Here is a 21,213-nt window from a genome sequence, read left to right as displayed (position 1 = left end):
ACTTCAGGTGTATTTATTTATTTATTTATTTACAATTTCAACTTATTCCAGTATATCTCCATAGGGTCCACTTCCCATTCTAGATAAATTGATCTGTATAAGTAATAATCCCATTATACGACTTCACTCATATATCATTTTAAGTCACTGATATATCTCTTAATATAAAAATAAAGTCTATTTTTAAAACTTTTTTTTTTTTAAGAGAAAAACTTGATGTTTTTCTAGCTCTGGAAAAGGCAGTTGCAAGAATCTCTTTTCATTTCACTTCATAGGAAAAAAAAACAGAAAATTCATTAGAGTTTGTGCTCATTACATACTAAGGTCTACAAACAGATGGTTAAAACCTCATTTATGAAACTGAATGATCAAAATCACATGGGTTTTATTTATTTATTTTTTATTGTTTTCCACTTATGGAAGACTTTGAAAAAAGTTCCCATTATCATTTTCTCAATAGTGGAGAAAATTAAATATGTATTCAGTACTGTCATACATAATAACCATGCCATTTCATATTCATTGGTACCCTCATAAATGAAACATAAAAACTCCTCTGAAGGGAATTTTCACCTTGAAAGCAATAAATACCATTTGCTTACCAAATATAAATAAATGTGAAAGTACAGAAAAAACTCTTATTTCTTACCATTGTAAGGGTGAATGGATGGCTTTCCAGTCCAGACACTCTTGGACAGTGTAGAATAACATACTGAAATAAAATGGACCAGAAAAGAGTAAGAGATAGAAAAGACGTCCAAAACATTCAGCGATGGGTTACCACATAGAACATGAAAGTCATCCCTGAAGACAATGCTATGTGAGCAACAGTGATTTTTTATCAGATGCACATTAACTCACCTGGCCAGGCCTTGCTTGAAAGTCATCTTTGATCATCCTTACTTCAAGGACATTGGAGGGATGGCTTATCACTGAAGTTATTGTGACCGGCTTATTGCTGCGGATGTAGCGGTACAGCCGTTCTACGCAGTACAAGCAGAGAGGTCCAGAAATCCAAAACCAGGTCTACGGGAGAACAGCAAAGTTACCTCAAGGGCTTTTCATTTTGTGTTTTCTAATTTCAAGACTACATGAATGCCTGCAGAACCTCGTTTCTCATCTACTGCGGAACAGCATTTGATCACAAGTAATCTCCACACCCTTCCACATGCAGAAATCCAAGCGTGTTATAGGGGCTTAGTCAGTCTAACTGGCAGCATCTTCCACAGGCACAAATGATTTCAATCATAAAACTAATCAGGAACGAAATGCTAATGACCTCATTTGCGACCATGTTACTCTGGTTTTATGTAGTTGGATTGCAACTGGTTTCAGCAGGGAGTGACAAAGTACATACCCTGTTTCAAAATCTAGCAGACCAGAGTACTATAAAACTGATTAACCTTTAAGGAAGAACACCGTCTGATTTGCAGTATTATCTGACTATTACCTTCTTTTTATCATCTCGAGTATAGGCAAAAACATTAATGAAGAAGCAATCCTTGTGCTATAGGATTTATGCTTGTATTAAACAAGACAAGAGAGAAAAGGGCACTTTTGAAGCACAGTTCATTTGGCCCTGTGGAAGATGTGTATAGTAGACAAATGGGGCCCTGCAAGTGCCTATGTCTCTGCACAGACTATATAGGGAGCCCGGGGTGACCAGCTCAGATGGAGACATTTGCGGCTGTTCGCCAAGATCCCATCCCCAGAGTCAATTATCAAGAGCTTATGGCAGGGCTAACTATCAATTCCACATCTGCTCAGTCATTCAACCCTTCTCAAATCAAGAAGCTACCCATCAGCATCTCTTGCAATTAGTATTTAATTTCCACAAGCACCTCTGGCCTTGAGAACTTGAGTAGCTCACAGGACCTAAGAACACTGAGGAGCTGGTTTTTCAGACCTGGTATCTCTAAGTGCATAAAAAAACCTGTCAAATACATCAAAGTTCTCAGATGAAGTTACAAGCTGCCAGGAAAACAGAGTGGCCATTTCTTTCCATGGCTCTTTCACTCTAGAATAGGCATCTTAAGCCCCAGGGAAAACACCACCTGGGCCATATGGAGCCAGATACACATTTCCACGTAATTCAGGAGTATTACCACAACGAAATACAAATCCAAAGGACTTTGTTGGAAGACTTTAGCGTAGCCTTGACTGCTTCTTATTATGAATACATGATCAATAGTAAAATGGGTTCCCCCTGCAGCTAGTAAGGAACATATGTGCTTCACAGAAAATAATGATAATAATAAAGAGAAACTCCTGTGAGGTCTGTTACGAGGCCACCTTGAATGGTGGGCTTTGTGAACGCAGCATTCCCAAACCTCCTCAGCCTACTTGCCAGTACAGCCCTGCTCATCTTTTCTTGAAAGAAATGAGCAAATTTGGATGAAGAAAAAGCTGTTGTGCACAAAACATAAAGAAACAAAAGGAAAAAAAAAGGAAAACAAAAAGGATTTTCTATCCCCACTGTCATCATATTCATTTACCCATACTGCATGTAGTATTATTCTCTGCAAACAACAAGCTACACAAAGCCAAACCACAACCAACTGCATCCCAGAAATGCACATTAGGACTTGAATCCGCACGGCGAAAAAGAGAACAAATGGAGTTTGATTATTTCAATTTATTAATGCCATACAATGCATACAAAAGGGCCTAATGACTATGTTATATAAATGTTTGCTCTGAAGTACTACATTGTAATTTAAAGTCACATTTATAGGAAGACCAATACATCTCTCACCATGTTGTACAAAAAAAGAACATTACAGCCAATCTCTTAATATTTTTCCACCCTATTCTAGGCACCTTATAATGCAATACAACGTTTAATAGAGATTGTTTTTCCCCACCAAATCTCTGAATGCCTGAAAAGGTTTTAATAATATTTTCCATTATTAAAACATCTGGTCAGGGAAAGCAATAATTAGTGGTTATGGCTGACTGAAAGTCTTGGCATAGCTTGTAATACCTGAAACGTCGGATCATACAGACCTCTGGGAAGTGTGACTGGAACTTGGGTTCCTCGGAACAAATTCTCATAAAGTTATTTTGTATAAAGGTTTCTGGTACTGATAAGTCCTCTGGGAAAGGTTCAGTAGTATGGTTAGGAAACGGCTCTTCAAAAGCCTTTGGCACTGTCATATTCTCTCGGAGTGTTTTGTTAGGATTAAAGCAACCAGGAGGGTGTTCCTCTAAGTTGGTTTGGTACTTGAGCACTCCGCTGCAGGAAAAGAAAAATAACAAAGACACTGAAGTAACGGCTGAAACCAAGCCACTTCTTTTCATCTGGAGAGGATTTTAGAAAGCAGTCTTAAGGCTCAACTTCTGTAAGGATTTTTATTCAGTTTGCTTTCAGGACTTTCAGTCAGATTGAGGCTTTGCAACTGCAGAGCCTTCTGTCGCTAAAGGCAAGGTTCAACTTTTCCAGCTCACTTGCCCCTTCCCCACTGAACAGCCTCAAGCTTAATATTGCTGGAAAGAGGGAGATATTGTGGGAGCCTTGAAGAAAAAATAAATAATCACATTTCCAGTTCATTCACACCCAGGCTGTTTTCACTCATTCTCCTTACAGTCAGGAAGCCCTGATTTTTAAGGCAATCAGTAGCAGCAGAATCTTAAGTTGATTAAGTTGCCAAATCATAAACTACAGGAATGTTCCCACTACTTGCTGTTTATCAGGTTTGCATACAACAGCCTAATTTGCAAGCACTGCTGCTCCTTTGAATACTATCTTGTCAAAAGGAAAGAAGGAAAAAAGAAAGTCCTGCACGATAACCAAGGAACCTACCTTATGCTGCAAATTATTTTGTGAGCTCCATGCTTGTTTTTTAAGATGAAATTAAACGTATACTAAAATGAAGTGGAAATTTTGCAGCAGCAGCTAGAAACTATCAAGAAAGAAATGGAAACCTGTGACACTCTGCGATATTTCAACACATGCATGAGTCATTGAAAGAGGGCAAGAACCGATAATAATAGTAATGGAATTCTTCCCAAGTACTATTTGCCTCCAAATATAGATTTGTTAACAGGTAAACCACAAGAAAGATTATTTAAAAAAAAAATAATACAGTAACTAAATGACAGCCAGATAGGATGGTGCTGGGTGGGAAATAAGGCCCATTGGCACAATGTCTGATGAGCGACAGGACACGTGGTGAAGGATTATCTCAAGCACACAATCAAACGTAAGAGCACGTTTCCCTCTCCTCTCCCCAACATACACACACAGCAGCAATGGTAACAGTCTAATTCACAAGAACAAAAGAAAGTAGGATATTTGCAACATTCCCAGCTTAAATGGGCTCTGACAGGCTACTGGCAACCTTCCCTGCTGAAATGCAGCCCTGACAGCTATAACATGGTTCCCGCATGGTCCAGTGAGTAACGTACAGCTTGGAATTTAAACCTGCTCACTCTCAACTTCACGTCCAACCCTGGGAGAATCACTTGGGAAGCATTCGCATGCTTACACCTATGCTTCTGCCTGTATTTATTGCCCAATCATGCCTATCGCTTGCATCTGCCATCGCTGTTGGTCATTGCATACTTGCAAAGTGACAGATAACCCAAGCATTATGCTAGCTCCCTGCTCCATAAACATTATGGTGCCTCATGGATTTAGCTGGAAATCACAGCACATGCGATATTTTTCCAATCAACCTCATGCACATGCCTCCCAGCTACTCGCACGGCTTATCTGGCCTCTGAACATCCCCAAAAGAGGATTTAAAGTTTTTCTTGTGACACAAATAACTGAACTGCAAACATGTGCATCTCCTCTAATGATCTCTAGCTTGTTTAAACTATTACAAACACGCTAGCTGAGTGGCAAACTGGGATAACAAAGCTGCCTGTTAACAGCAGCTGCAACGATTTCCATTTCTGAAGATGTCAAGGAAATGCAAGTGGTCCCACACACCCAAGGTCAGTACCAAGAAAGGTCAAGTTCTGCACAACTCCTAGGAGCCTAAGATATATCCTCATATATTCATTTGGTACAATATTTGAATCTATAAAAACTCAGTGTGGATGTCACTATGTAGGAGAAAGACATCTTTAGCAAATGAAAAGGGGAGAGAAAGGAAGGATGAGACATGTGGAAGCAGCTGACAGGCTGAGCTACACAGCATGTAGGCTATTCACATGGGCATACATCAAACTCTGCCCCGATTTTCCACCCTTAAAACAGAGACAACGTTCACTTCTGGCTACAGTTCAAAACCTTATATTACTATTGCTTTAGATTTTTATGATGACAAGCTAGATGTCAATGGCTCTAGAGGTTTTTATAGGTAATTACACTGCTCCTATTCTCTCATCCAACTTGTGCTGCTCAAATCAAGGTGAGTTGCTTAAGGGGTCCTCACTCTGCTAAAGGTCAATGTCTGGGTGGAATCTTCAGAATTTTCTCCCTTCCAAAAATCAATCCTTGGATAACTCTGGTGACAGCACACAGACCTTATTCTCAGCTCTGATTAACCAGAATAACCCATTAAACATCACAGTAATACCCAAGTAAAACCATCAAGGGTTTGACTCGAAATGCTTTGTATGTTTTATAGCTCCTTACACTGGTAATAGAAACATCAAGCTTTTATTTTACATAAACTATTTTTTGTTGTTGCTATTACAGGCTTAAAATAGAGTTAAGTTAATGTAGATATGCAGCAAGCCATAAGCCACTAAAATACTTGAAAGTCATGTTGGAAGGAGTACAAGAGGAAGGAAAGTCTTTAAGGATAATTCTCTGAAAGATTCCCCTCTCTCTTAGGGTAAGGATGAAAGAACAAACCAATAACACATGACAGATGAATCATGTCACTTTATATATGGCTGCGAAGTGCTTCGCTACCCAGAAAAAGAGGATACTGCAAGAATATACCCATAGTACTTTGAAACAAAGCAAGAATACAAGAATACTATGAAAATACTCAAAAGGAGAGACTACAACACAGGTAAATCCTCATCCAACCTGTCTACACCATCCAGTCACAGGAAATGACTTGCTGCATAGAGTAACTGACTATGCACCTGCAAATCTCTTAGACTTGCCATGTAGGAGTCAGCTGGGCACCTACACGTGGGAGCTTAAATTTCCTTATTATCAGAAGAGATCTTCCAATCAATATAACCAATGGAGCCCAAAAAAATCAATCCAGCTCACCTGAATGTAGATCTTTGTAGCAGCAGGTTAGCTGAAGCATTCTTCAGGCTCCATTGACTATATTTCTTAGAACTCATTTGACTATAATGGGAGACAGACATTTAGAGAACATGCAGAGACCTAAATTTAGGCAAGTTAAACTTGAACTGACTCCCACTTTTCATGACTCATCTTTCTCTCACTTTTATCTGCCACTCAGTTCTTTTCGATGCATACTGAAAGGTTTTCCATTTCAATATTAAGGAGGATATCTACGAGGAGATGCCTGTTTAGTATCTGCTATATTCCTGCAGCCTTGGTTTGCAGATTTCTCCAACTAGACTTCTTCCTTCATGAAGTAGCAGCATGGTTGAGAAGACAATGGGCAAAGGATAAGACAGTAAAGATGATTTAAAACGGACACAAAAATGCTCAGAAGTTAATCACTGAAACATTGCCTAGGGAGGTTAGAAGATCTCAATCACCAGATGTTTTCAAGAAGAAATAAGACAAACACCTGTCAGGAATAATGTAGTGAAAGTTCATCCTGCCCCAGGAAGGGAAGAACAGGTTAAATCCATTTTCTTCAGCTATGAACAAGAGCTATAGCACAGTAAAAAATGAAAAAGGGGAAAAAAACAAACAAACAAAAAAAAAAAAAAAAACAGAAAACTGGAATTGCATCCAGGAGTTTCAGCGTTTTCAACTCATTATTTCAGTTCACCAGATCTCAAGCTGCATTTATTTTGTTCAACAACACAGTCCTACTGTGATCTGGCTAGGCCTAATTACCTTTCACTGTTTAAACAGCAGTACTCAGCGCTGTGCAGACATTCCAGCACTCCATGCTGCAGTAGATACTTGATGACATGAAATTAACCTTGTTCCAACACCCCTTCCCTATACCAATCTCTGTGCTTATATCCACAGAGGAAGCTCTGTCGATGTTAATGGACCAGATTTTCACACAGTGTAACTTGTGGAACCTGCTTTGCCTTGCAGTAGAGCTGGGCTTGTTTGTGCCAGACACAGACCTGAACAAAAGGAATCAGCTTGATGGCACATCAACATCTGATGTTTGTAAAAATAAGATGAAAAACTAGTAAATTTTGTAATATAGGAATGAGAAATAATTACTGAGAGGCCGTTCCTTCTGCCTCCTTAGGAGTCAAAATGGAAGGCAGAGAGGAAAGAGAAAGGGATGTGTAACTTCACATTCTCCTCTCAGCAGCCAGGTGAGAGAGGGCAGAAAAAAGCAATAATGTTATCCTGATTTCCCACAAGAAAATGGTAAAATGGACAATAAATAAACTTGAAAGTGAAGAAATTTGTGCTACCTGGCTGTAGTAACACATGATTCTTCAAGCTACAGTCTGAACTTTATTTAAATAATAACCTGCTGAAGAACTGAAGATGACATAGCATCTGGACAAGAGGTTGGCCCTTTGTGCACAAGCAATCTCAGGAAAGGCAACAGTCAAGGGAACAGGTCTTTATGCTGTGCTTCAGTAAAAGGGACAGTGTTTTTCACGTACTTACCCCGAAACATGCAGCATCAGCAGCATATAGAAGACAAAGAAAAGGTTGTGCGTATACCAGAAGATGTCATAGTTTGAAACCCTGAAAAGAATAAACCATGGTTCAATGCTATTGCACTCAAGACAGAATCACTGCTAATTAAAAGCAGATCTGTGCACACAGGACATCATTATTCAGCACAGAGTCATACAGAATAGTCAAAGCCCAGTTTGTACTCCTACAGAGACACTGTATTTGCAAACAGCTAAATGTTGAGAAGAACAGGTGACTGGCACAGAAGTAAAAAGCTAAGAAAGCGCAGGACACGGAAATTCAGAACCAGCTGAAGACCTCTTCCCAAATTAGGAAACTTCCCTGCTTTCCTAGGCCCTACAAAGTCTCGACCAGATCCTTACAGCCAGAACAGTTCTTCAGCCTCTGGGCTCAGAAGTCAACCTCTTCACAGTGAGTGCCTCCTTGTGTTCTCCTTGCTCTAACACAGGGCTGCAGTGTTTAATGTGCCCCAACCGAATACTAAGAGGTAGCAGCAGAAAGGCTGGTGGGAAAGGAAACTTCTGAGGGTATGGAGTGGAAGGAGGTACAGGAGAAAAGGAAACTGGAACAAAAAGGCAAAAAGAGGGCAGGCAAAGGGATTTTGGGGGGCCGGAGGGCTGCATATGGTGAGGCTCTGGGACTGATGGCCTTGGGACGAACAAGAACATTACCACTATGAGGATCAGGACAGGTGAAGGGGAAAGAGGACTTCCCTTCATCAGTAATTTGTTAGGAAATTTAAAAAGAACCAAGACCAAAGAAAATATCCATCTGGAATTGTTCTGTGTTAAGCCTGTTCACTTTTTCTTAAGAAAAATAGTCACCAAAAAAACCCACAACCAAATGGTTAAGAAAATACTCTACTTCATAGCACACAAACATCTCTCCCACTACACAGCATGGTAGGAGTCCCTTCCAAAACAAACAAAAAAAAACCTACCTCCACTCAAGCCAAAATAACTATTTAATAAAAAGCAACCTTAACTCTGAGAACATTGTTTAAGAAGCTACTCTTCAGACATAACTTTCTTTTTTCAGATTTTTTTCCCTCCTACAGTCTTTTACATAAACAGTTAGCTACACTTGTTTTGATACATCTGAAACGTACACTTGATTTGTTTCTATCAATACAGGATTTGTGTCCTTTTTCAAGGCAGAAAAAAAACAATTTGATAATCTGTCTGAGGGAAACCAAGAAGAAAACCCAAATAAGGGCAGTTCTAAGCAACCCAGCAGCTGCAAAGTGCTTAGAAAAAAAACCTTCCTTCATCCCAACATTCTTCCGCCATTGAGCATCATACTAACTTTTTCTTCCTTGAGACTTCTCAAACTATTTCTAACTATCCGCACCCTGGTAGGCATTTCCATGTAGTTTTTCATCAGTATCTCGAAGGAGCTGTGAGAGTGAGCATCAGTAAGATGAAAGCAGGGAGAATATCCTTTATGCCCAGACCGCAAACAGGTCTTAGGGCTCTTGTTTAATTTGGCATCTTGCTACAATATCAGAAGCTACACACCAAACTCATTATCATTGAATCTTGAGCACTGTTTTCAGAATGGACCAAGTTTTCAAAATTTCAGAGATGGACAGTTGGACAGTCTATTCCAACTTCTGACAAGTTTTCAACACTTGTCATTAACTTATTGTTATCACTGATTAAAATATACATATTCTGTCTGAATACGTCTAAATGTCAGCTTCCAGACATGGGCATTTCACCCTTTCTTCAGCTTTCTTGCAGATACCTCCGTAATAACATGCTGGTTCCTTACATGTGTCAAGTTCCCCAAATGTAATCAAGTCCTCTCAGCCTCACCTCCTTAAACTAAAGGTATCAAGATCCTTGAATCTCTTACTGGGAGGCACATTTTAATCTTTATATTTTTCTTAATTGTATCCTTTTTAAAATGTGTCCTACAGATATACACAGTATTCTAATACGTTCAATAATCTACGTTGTAAAACTATTATATTTTTATAACTCGTCAGAACATTGATTATTTTACATACATTCTTCTTAGGGCTTAAAATAGATACTAATTAAAGAAGGGATGTTTTTCCTAGCAACCCAACTTCCTGAAAATTGGAGATCAAATTGAATATTTAATTTTAATTTTAGTTAACCTACTTTAGAATTTGGCAGGTGAAGGTCTGCAAGAGTTAACTTGAAATGTAGAAGAAGTCTGCCATGCTTTTAAAGGGATACAGTAAACCACACAGTTCTGGAAAAGTGTTTTTAATCCTGTTACATATAGTTTTGAAAAAGAAGATATATGTGGTAGTTTAGAAGATGGAACTGAATACTGGCATATTTGATTATAAAAAGAGATGGCATTGGAGCCACTTATATTTCAATGCTTCTTTAAATACATGATTTCCAAAATTACCAGCAATTATATTAAATGGAAATGCTCTTGAGCAATATTTATTTGAAAGTTACCTGAAATGTCAACATTTATGCACATGATTTATTCAATTTTCTGGTAACTTCATAACGTTTCCAACAAATACTGAAAAAAAATGGTGGTCTGATTCTCAGGTATGACATGGTAAAAACTTTGGATTTTTTTTCAAATGACACTCGCTTTCCCCCTTTAAACCATTAGCAGCTAATTCAATCCTCCTAATATTATTCATACAGTTTACTGAACAGGTAAATACATGAAAATGGAATGAAAATCATGCACAGAAAAATTTCAGAACGTACATGTGAAGGACGAAATGATTAAGCAGTTTAGTGCGCAAGAGTGGACTAGGGCTGAAATCCAAGATAGTATAATACACTCAGAAATACTTAAAAAAAAAAAAAAAGTTTTGGATAAGCAATGAATGTTTACAGTTAATTTTCCTAAAACCATAGCATGAGTTTAGCCATTACTAGGTAACTGAGGAGACTGAGAAGAGACAGACAGATGCACATGGAAGCTTGTTTTCTTTATAAAACAGACTACAAAGACAAGCTTGAGCCATATGCCTGAGGGAGAAGCCAGGATAAAATTTCTAAGTAAGAATTACTGCTATAGTAATAGGAGATGCAGATGATCTGTTCAGGGTTTTGATTCTGCTGGCTAGGTGGCAGAAAGACAAGAAAGCAGTTACAGTAATTGAAGAAGGAAATAACAAGCATGTAACTTGGACAGATGGAAAGCTTTTTTGCGTGAACCGTAAAATTATTATTTCCAAGAATACGTTTACAACTACATATATTTTTTCCTAAGTTTCCCAATCATTAATAAATGCTGTTCTTTTTTTTTTTTTTTTTTTCTAATTTATCATGGCCTTGGAGAAAATAGGACTTTGTTCTGGCTCACTGCTGCAGTGTGAAGTAATTGTTTCATTTTTCCATCTTCCCAAAATTGGCTTTCTTTTGCAAGTAGAGGCATCTGTGTGAACTATGTGATGTGCGACCAAGCCTGACATCTTGCGTAGCAGTCTTATCCTGTATTTCTGTAGCCTCCAGTTCCTCACAGAAATCTCAGTTCTGGAAGTCCCCTTGTCTGGGAAGCTGCACAAGTATTTGCTGAACTGCTTTCTTTGACCAACACCTTATAACACCGCTTCTCAGAGAAGACAGATTAGTTCAACAAAGTTCAAATTAACACATCTAGCTCACAGCAGTGGAGCATCTTTTAAATTTTACGATACTGAATTAAAATATCATGCAGTGTTTGCTGAATTAAGATGATATATTCATACAATCAGTCTTTGAATTCACCAAAGACTGCTTCAGTGCCAGAAGCCTATAAAAGGCTACCACATTGGGCTAGATCCTGCAAGGTACTGGTCACTTAAATGTACTACAATGTATGTTCAGCAATGTTGGTGCAGAATGTGAACCCACCGGAGGACCAAGCCTCTAGAAATCCCAGCAGTTACTCTGAGCCAATAACACACTGCAGCTTCAAAAGCATCATTTACATTAAAAAGAACATATTTGATAACCAGAAGCAGAGCTTTAAAAAAGCAACATTCAAGTTAAGCAGCACAGTTCTGTTTTGGTTAGATTTGCTCGTGTTTTTTTTGTTTTGTTTTGTTTTTAATTGTTTTTACTTTTCTTTTTGTTTGGTTTTGTTGTTGCTGTTTTTTTCATTTGTTGTTACAAATAATTGGTGAAAATAATCAAGATAAAAATATCATCTTGTTTTTCTTCCAGCGGACCTAATTTATACATTGGACAGAACTTTCCATATGCTTAGTTATTGCTTCCTTGTACCAGCTAAACAAGAAAAAGGAACTATTCAAATTTTTAAAGGTCTACAGTTTTAACTCAGAATGTCCCTTAAAAAAAATGCTTTTCTCTGAAGGCAATTGAATCAGAATAATTTTGGGAATAGAAAATCACTATGCTAATTTACCTGCAAACTAGTTAAAAAAAAAGGCAAGAAAACTTTTTAACATTCATTTAAATACTTCTTGCCTCATATTGCACTTGCACTTCATTCCCTCTAATCAGTACGAGAATATGATTACTTAAATGACATTTTTCAGCATAATGATCAGTTTATATCTTACCTGATGGCATACGTAGAAGCTGTACACATTAGGAATAATACCAGCACCATAAAGACTCCAGTCAGACCTGGAACTAAAAAAACATGAGATAACTTACATTTGAACTGTGGGGAGGCATACTTGTCTCCCATAACCTTTTAAGAAAGTAGAAATTATCTGAAATACAAATCAAGATTCAGTCAAATTTTACATGTACTTATTTCTTGCAGACAATTCATGCAGCAAGCTACTGTTGAGCACAGTACAAAAGAAGAGCAAAGAAGAGCTGTTGTCTTATTTTCCATCTTGCAAAGGGAAAAATGCCCTTTTCCTTGCATTTTACCACGCATCACAAATTTCCCATTAGTCTTTGCTCCTGTAATCCTTTGCTCATAATATTTGTCTCCAAGCAGGTAACTAAGAATTAATCCTGTCTCTTTATTTGTAAGACTGACTGTACAAGTTTCTATACTTCTTTTTTATTCCAAACCCTAAACTCTGTTGAACACTACAATTATAAACCTGGTCAGGGACAGAATTTCAAGCAAATCAATTTCTATGCAAGCTGTCACTGCAATTGTTTGCCAACCCATTTCATCCTGGAATGAGAAAGAGCCTGAAATTATTCTCTATGGCATTGTATCATGCTTGAAATTGTTGCCTGCAGAGCAAGGTCTGTGAGAATGATCTACAGCCAGCATTTGAGAAGGTTAAAAACATTAAGGATTAGACTCATCTGCTCAAACATGGACTGCTATATCAGAACTAGTCTCTCCCGGGCTCCTTTTTAAGTCAGAGAAGAAAAACAAGTATTTCTAGGGCATGATTCATCTCATCCTAAAGCAGAATCCTACCCCAAAAGTAGAGTAAACCATCAACCTGAAGATAGATCGGACAAATCCTGACCAGAGTTACCACTTTAATGATAAGCACCTTATCTTCAAAACTGCCATCCCAGGAAGCAAGAATCCGAATTAAAATCTAAGAACCTAAGAGCCATGAAGCATTACATCAGAACATTTTACTTCTTGAAGAATGTAAGCTCTTAAAAGTTTTTAAGCATAACCCCTGGGTCACCCTAAAAACCATGTGTTCAGGTTTAAGCAAAGTCAACTTTTCCAATCACTAAACACAAAGGTAAGTAAGTGCCATTTTAGTGTTAGAATATAAATGTCTCAACCTGCTTTCCTAGAAGGAAACAGTGAAACCACAGATTTTAAGGGTTCAGTATCTTTTCATGATCATATACCATAGATAAGAACAAGTTAATTTTCTAAAAATAATTACTTGTGATTTTAGACTTTTTAGTGATAAAGAGACATTTTTCAATCTTATCTTTTTATAACTTCTCATCACCCACTTGCTGGGAAGTTTGTTACCCAAAATCTGACGCAGCCCAAATCACTCCTCAGTTTTACAAACTGTAGGAAAAATCCTGGTCCTACATCAGTGGAAGTTTTTTTCATGGACTACATAATTTCATCCCTTCGTGGAAAAGTTAAAATTAAAAGCAGTTGCAATTAAAAATGTGCATTATTTCTGATGCCTCCTTCATTTCTTCTGTTTTAATCTAGTTGGATGTGCAGCGTGCAATCAATCTCCACTCTGACAAATACTTCTAATCCACTTGTAACACGGGGCTTGTTCCAGACTCCTACATTGTCACTCAAGCCACAGAAGGTTACCTTTTACATACAGTTCTTCAGCTCTCTTCTCCATCAAACTGAACACATTAAATCACTTACAACCTTGCCCCAATTCATCAATGCATTTTTAGAGAAAGGGACAGGGAGGAGAGCAAAAAGTATTTTCCTCCACTAACTATAATCTTGAATACTTGTTCCTCCCACAGTTACCCTCACACCCTCAGGCAAGGAGGTTTCTTTCCTGGACTGATCTGAAAACCCAGCACACCGTAAATCCTCCCAACTCCTCCTCATTCCTTCTCTTCAAGGTGAAAAAAAAATAAATAAATAAATAAATCAATCAATCAATAGTCAAAAAATAAATAAATCAATAAGTCAATAAATCTAGTTCTGAATTGTTTGGGAAGTGAGATCCTATTTTTGCTTTTTGTACAACTCCCAGTGTAGCAAAATTTTGGTCCCTTTCTGGGCACTCTCACAGTACAAATAATCAATATCAATTACCAGTTGTCAGGATGGGGAGTGATCTGGTCATTTTAAATTGAAGATAACTTGGAACCACTGCTTTTTGCAACACTGTGCTCAAACTCTTGAAAATGCAGTATTTTCTTAACAGTCAGTGGATAAAGAGTTCTACCTTGCAGGTCCTCTGCTCAACTGCCTAAGTCTCAAGGTGTACCCAGAAGCTAGAACAATATTTAACGGAGCCTCTGCACTGGTTTTTCTTTCACCCTAAGTCTTTCTCCTTCATCTAAGATACTAAATATAATGCTGGCTGCTTGTTCTGATACTCCCTCTCCATCTTGTAGTCCCTCCTCCACGAGTGACCCTCTTTCAAGACACTGATTCACTAAAGACACCAAGTATTCAATCTATTTCCAGTTTGCAGTTCACTCATACACCAATTTCTAGTATTTCACTTTCTCACTTCCTCTGCTCTTAACCGTTCTAAACCTCACCTAGGGGTTTTGGAAAGCACCTTCCCAGAGATGGCTAATTCTAGTAAACTGATTTGGATTGACAGATCTACAACCCAATTCAGCAACCCAAATTCATTGCTGTTCAGACAGATTCCTTTGGGTCTTGCTCTAAATGTTACCAAGTCAGTAGTTCTGCATTTGGTCTAAATAAGGGTGAAAGAGATGACATCACGAAGGAAAGACCTTTATCTGCTTGTAAAGCACCACAGCTCAGTACAGCAACCCATCCACACCCAAACACTGCTCCCTTCTAAATTCCTGCACCAAAAATGTCTTTGCTTATTTACTCTTTATAAGCGCTTGATTCCTGGGTAACAGTTTAGATTTCTCTGAAGTCAAAACAACCCTTCAATAATCCAGCTGAAGCAAGAAGACAGCTCTTCAGTTATGTTCCTTTTTCTAGAAATTGAATCATTTAGGAATTTGCTTTTAATATTATGCAGAATCTCTGTTTGAAACTAACGATTTTCCACTGACTCATCTGTACAACAACAGCTTTGAAGATGTTGCTCATCCTACTACAGGGGCTTATGTAACTCCTCCCTCCTGACTATTGGATAAGCAAACCCAGGTTATATTAACACAAATAACACATCTCAACCTAGCTGAGATATAACAAATGGCATGCAAACAAAGGATCAAAATGTTTTGTCTGGAGAGTGATGACAAGAAGCAGCAAACTTTCTCAGTCAGTTTTGCAACAGACTTACCAGTAGCAAAAAGCAGTTTCCTTGGGTCCTGAAAAGCAATCAGAGGAAAAAGAGTCAACATAAATGATTTACATCCATATGAATAATGTAATAATAATAATAATAAGTAGCTCATAAAGCTCACACACTTGATAGCATAAGTAGTCTCTAATTCGGGATGCAGGAATGGATTTGATAGAAGTTTACACTGACCGCAATTCAACATAAACTAAACCTTTTGCCCTTGCATTCCTTCAGTGAAGACAATTCTGATCTTTTATGAAAAACTGGATTTGGATGATTTTACAGATAATTATTTGTTGAAAGCCTAACTTTACTCAGTTACCTCATACCTTTGGGAAGACAGAGAGCAGAAGAGTGAGAGATTTGAAAGTTAAATGAAAGAGCATTTTACTGCCAATTACATCACTAAGAGATTTGCAGTGGACTCCAGTGAAGCAGGACTGAACTCAAAGAAGCTGACAATATAGGACCAGATGTTCCTGCGTCCTTCACCGCAATTGAAAAGATGGAAGTAGAGAACATCTTTGAGGAGGGAAAGAGGAGATTTGTCGTCGTCATAGAAAAGTGCTTCACTCCAAGTCCTAAGCCTCATGAGATTTTTGTCTTCACTGTGGAGAAAAGCTTTTTTTTTAAAAAAAAAAAAAAAAACTTGCAGTAAAACCCAGGGACAGGGAGGGGAGATGAGAGATTTTCACACAGATCAGGAAAAACTAAGCGTTTTCTCCCTGACCTCTCTGCATCCAAATGTAAACACTCTTCCAGCCATGAATGGAAGATGACAGTAGCATCCAGACTGCTCACAACAGTTACCAAAACAGGTTTAAGCAGAATTCAATCTGAGAGATTAAAGAGCTATTAGAGTACCTAAAATCCAGGAGGTTTTCATCGCAGAGGTACTAAAAACTTGCTATGTCCATTTGCTGTTGAAAAATTCTTAGGTCTGCATAGTACAGGCTGCCATGCACTCCCTGGCATGTTCTTGCCTGAGGAAACCCCTGCAACCTTCTTGATGAGAATACGTCTAACTAGACCACTCCTAACACATGCAGACACTTGAGTTCAATCTAGAACTTCAGCACAATAGTTGGTGTTGGTATGTCTGTCTCCCATAGAATAGCTCTGTGATTAGGTCATTCACCAGGGAGTAGAAGACCTTGGTTGTTGGTCCTTCCGGGCCAGGGCTGACTCAAGCCCTCCTTTTCCAGGAAAGGATGCAGCTGGGATAGGATCATTCTAAATCTTTCCCAATGAAGCTGGTAGAAAAGAAATGTGGACTTGAGACTAGAATGAATATAAACAAGACAGAACCTGATCGTAGCCCAAGGAAGAAAGTTCTGGAATCTGGTCTCAATCCTGAAATCTGCAAATATCTCTCCAGTGCCAAATGCAGAAGCAAGCACCTGCAGGAAGAACTAGGGCTCTGGTATTCCTTCAAAAGTTCTGCATCACAGGCAGACAAGTCACACAAACAAAGTATTTCGTAAGTAGAAATCAGCTTGCTGCCCAGTTGATGTAGACAACTAATTCCACTCTTAGCATATATACTACAGTTCCCATTGCAGTTTAAAAGTGCAAATTAGTCTCAAGTCTCACTGTCCTCCAATTCCCAGCATATATATATATATATATATATATATATATCACACAGCATTATACCCGCAATGCTATGCTGGAAATGCAGAATGTGTTCTCCCCAACAGCAGAAGCCTCTCAACTAGGTCCACTCAAGGAACAGAGAGAAGCAGGAGACAATGAGGAGAAAAAAGAGCAACGTGAAAGGACTTGATGGCAGTATTTTCTACCTCATAGTCAAATAGGTGTGAATCCTGCTGGTTTAGCAAGATCCTTAATACATGCTTTGTCCAAGGATGGAATAAAATCCACAGCAATCTATATGACAGTGTATTTTCACCATAGAAAACCCACAGTGCTGTGTAGATCACAGGTTGGATCATACAGTAGAATTGGATATACAAATACTCAAATATTTAAATACTATAATGAAAATCAGAATATAAAAGGATGGTTGGCTCACCTCACCACGATAGTGTGCTGCATTTATTGCCAGAAAGTCTTCATTGTAGTTCTCAGAGAAGTTAAGAGCATTCACCAGATGAGCAGCAACATGTAAGACTAAAAAAAAAAAAAAAAAAAAAAACATAGAAAAACTGAGATCCATAAAACAGAGGCATATGTTGCCCTGAACAAAAGAAAAGTGGCTACTCAAACGCCAAGTAATAATCCCATTACCTGCATGGGATGCATCATGGCCTATGGAATATTTTTAGTAAAGTAAATCAGATAATAGATATTCCTAGCAGAAAATTGCATGCATTTTACGATTTTTTTTTTTTTTTTACACTACAAGCAATCATTTCTGTACCATCATGCTTCAGCTGGGAGACAACATTCAAAGGTGTCCACCAAAGAACGTTTCTTCTTCATTGAACAGGGTATTTGCCTCCATTGCAATAAAATCTGTAGCACCCTGCCTCTTCACTCAAATTCCTGAGGCACAACTAGAATCACTTGGCAGATTTTGACCTGATTTCATATACCTGCCTCTTCCTTCCAGAAACTGGAATTTTAAGGAAAGCCTCAGCCCCAGAATGTAAGCTTATGTGTTTAAAGGAAAAATAAGACAAAACCCACACACAGCTGAGAAAGCATTCACAATTTGAGGCAGGGAAGCACAGAGCAAGACTACCCCCAAACGTACTGTAAAAGAAAAACCACAAAATACTGCTTTGTTTAATGTGTTTCCCAAACAAGGTGCTGCTCAGCACGATAAAATCTTACCTGAAAAGATGCATATTGTTACACCACATGTCACATGGAAAGTTTTACTTTTGTCTATCAGCCTTCTGGTTTTCCTGCTGGCAACCTAATAAGAGAAGAATTCAAGCAATCTCTCTTCTAAAACAAAGCAAAGAAAAAAAATGCTACCAGCAAATGCGGCAATTTAACAGCAAATTCAGCTTTTACTAGGTTTAATAACCTTGTAAGAACAGTACTCCAGTCTAAAAAATACAGGACTATAAGCACAAGGCAATTTTGAGGTCTTCATGATGAAATTGCAGTTACTACCTATTACAAAGATTTTAAGAGCCCATAAAATAATGTCTATTCTGGCCTTAAAATTCACAAATTCTTGCACTAATTGTTCTAGGAGTCAATGACTTCTTAAGAGAGCAGAACAGAGGAAAAGAGATCTATGTACACCTATGATCTATGTATAATTGCATATATATTTGCATCTATAGGCACCCAATCTTATTGTTATTGTCACACAATAAACAGAACTGGTGGGTTTGCAACCATCTAGAAAACACTTATTTCCCGAAAAGCATTACTTATATTTCTGTCAGAGTAACTGGTGAATCACAAACAAGCTCAACTACTGTTTACTGAATACGGATATAGAAAACAAGCCCTCCTGGATTTGCCTGAACTTTTATTTTTCTCCCATGATAACTTATATATCAGCTTGGGTATTTTTATTTAGAGTTTCATCATCTCCAGTGGGACACTTCAGGTCATGCAGAGGTGAAGCTCATTTCACTCTTGAATACTACAGTGAAGCAGTAGAGGGGACACAGATGGCTTTAACATTAGAGTTGGGAAAGAAGGAGCAGACCTCATCTGGTCAAAGTTCTCAGTAAGCCCAGTAAGCCCCTCAAAAATGACCTCAAGAAACCTACATTAAAAGTCCAATCAAACCAGACAATGCCAGCCAAATAAATGTCTTTAAAACTGTCGTGAATTTTTGTACTACCTGCACCATGACAGCATATACTGTATAATAAACAGCGATGTAACAGTTTTTGTCTATTATTATTAGATTCAACATAAACCAGGGCCTTTTTCTTCTTACCTGCTGCATTCTGAGGACAGTGCTTACCTTCTGAGACCCTCGGAGGAAGGCCAAGAGAACACGGCACATTGGTAGAAGGACCAGGCAGCAGTTGAGATTGAGGACAGATGCTGAAGCTCTGCTAACACACAATCCTAGCTGAACAAATACAGCAAGAGTTAGATAATAAGGAGAAAAAAATGCTCGTAACAGTTCAGGCATCAGTATTAAAACTGCTTTCTATTCCTGCTTAAACAGCTCCCATGTTCTCTTCAATGATCAGAATAGTGGAGTTTCGCAATTTTTTTACATATACAACTGTATGCCTGGCATGCTACCCTGTTCTCTGAGGGGAAACAGCTCCCGCCTCTGCATCAAAAAATAATAATGATAATTTTTAAAAAATAATTTTGTTTGGGGGAAAGGATTGGCCTTGAAGACCCTAAAAGAATTACTAAAACCAGACCCTAAAAGGAACAAAGAGGTGTGTGGCTATCATTTCTGGAAAGAAACGAAGGAGAAGGTTTTGTTCCCTGGTTTTCAGTGTTTGCATTTTGATGCAGTGCCATGAGTGCTCTATAGCACCTACCTACCATTCATAACACCTTTTTCTTAGCTGCATAAAAGGAGAATAAAACAGACAGAATTTCATCATTAGGTCAATTCATAAAGAACTGAAACTGATAGAAAATCCAAGTTCAGTTGAACTGCACCAGCTCAGAAGTAACAGCCATAATGTCAGCAACTGACAGCTTTCTTTTGAAAGAGCTAATACCCTCATCGGTGCTTACAACCGCATGCAACAATGATCCTTACGGGTCCCTTCCAACTCGGGATATTCTATGATTCTATGGTATCTGAGACAACAGAAATATCCACTGAGAAATCACCCAAAAGCTTCAAAAGATATTATTAGAGTAGGAAAGAGGGATAAATACTATAAAGAACCTAGAGAGCCATACAAGAGAAGTGTAATGATTTTCCGGTTAGCAAGCCAGAAAAGCATGTAAAAAAAATATTGATTTGTTTAAACTGAAATGGTAATATTATTTCAAGGACCGTTAGGTATCATCACTGAACTCCTCATCCATTCACACTATTCAACGTGATATTTGGACCCAAAGAAAGCAGGTTCTCTAGTTAAGATTCTCACTATCTGGGAAAATTACTGAAATCTAATTTCACCAATGCTTTTACTGGTATATTTGGAACTTACATAATTAGAACAAAAACACTTGTCAAATAAATGAACAAAGCATGCATTAGTGTCATAACCCTGTATTTTTTCAGCTTATTATAGTCCCTCATTCATTTATGAATTTTAAAGAAGTTAGCAAGATGCCATTGTTCTCCCAGCTATTAGGCTGAATTACCACTTTATTAGCTTTTATAAAAGATGCTTTTAGAACGTCAACAGATTTCTAGAATGGTATGTCTTACAATGTTCTCTAAAACACAACTTTTTCAATTCCTGAAGAAATTAATAAGAAAACAGCATAATTCCGTAAGATAACTCAAACCTGAAAAGGTGTTTTGAACATATACACATCATATAATTAATAGTTATTAAAGATCTATCAATTTTCTATTATGTAACTTCATGTCAAAAAGAGGGCACCTATTATTTCTCAGTCAAAAAAAAATAATCAGATTGCATTTGCATCTTATCAAGAAGAAAAAAATCAGAGAAACAATTTTTAAAAATTTACTTGGAAATATAATTTTTTACAAAATTATTAGAAAAGCCTTTTTATTTGAAAATTCCTAGTGCTTATTACATGCTTTTTTTACAGACTT

General features: G+C 37.9%; 2 protein-coding genes across 4 annotated transcripts in view; both read right to left on the bottom strand.

Moving 5' to 3' along the window:
• CTSC (cathepsin C) overlaps positions 1-21,213 on the bottom strand; it is a 770,970-nt gene that overhangs the window by 558,448 nt on the left and 191,309 nt on the right. The window lies entirely within an intron of this gene.
• NOX4 (NADPH oxidase 4) overlaps positions 1-21,213 on the bottom strand; it is a 110,024-nt gene that overhangs the window by 75,814 nt on the left and 12,997 nt on the right. Inside the window, exons 3-11 of one of the 3 annotated variants that reach the window (XM_050709358.1) lie at positions 19,438-19,575; positions 18,363-18,447; positions 17,599-17,696; positions 15,561-15,588; positions 12,246-12,318; positions 7,700-7,780; positions 3,007-3,235; positions 862-1,026; positions 650-712 (exon numbers count right to left, since the gene is read on the bottom strand). In XM_050709358.1, the coding sequence (XP_050565315.1) occupies positions 650-712; positions 862-1,026; positions 3,007-3,235; positions 7,700-7,780; positions 12,246-12,318; positions 15,561-15,588; positions 17,599-17,696; positions 18,363-18,447; positions 19,438-19,575 (960 nt within the window). The remainder of the gene's footprint in view (positions 1-649; positions 713-861; positions 1,027-3,006; positions 3,236-7,699; positions 7,781-12,245; positions 12,319-15,560; positions 15,589-17,598; positions 17,697-18,362; positions 18,448-19,437; positions 19,576-21,213) is intronic. The other 2 variants (XM_035542533.2, XM_035542534.1) reach the window with 2 other exon arrangements.

The sequence above is a fragment of the Cygnus atratus genome, chromosome 1, assembly GCF_013377495.2.
Source record: "Cygnus atratus isolate AKBS03 ecotype Queensland, Australia chromosome 1, CAtr_DNAZoo_HiC_assembly, whole genome shotgun sequence".
Taxonomy (NCBI): Eukaryota; Metazoa; Chordata; class Aves; order Anseriformes; family Anatidae; genus Cygnus; species Cygnus atratus.
This window is presented reverse-complemented; position numbering and strand designations above follow the sequence as displayed.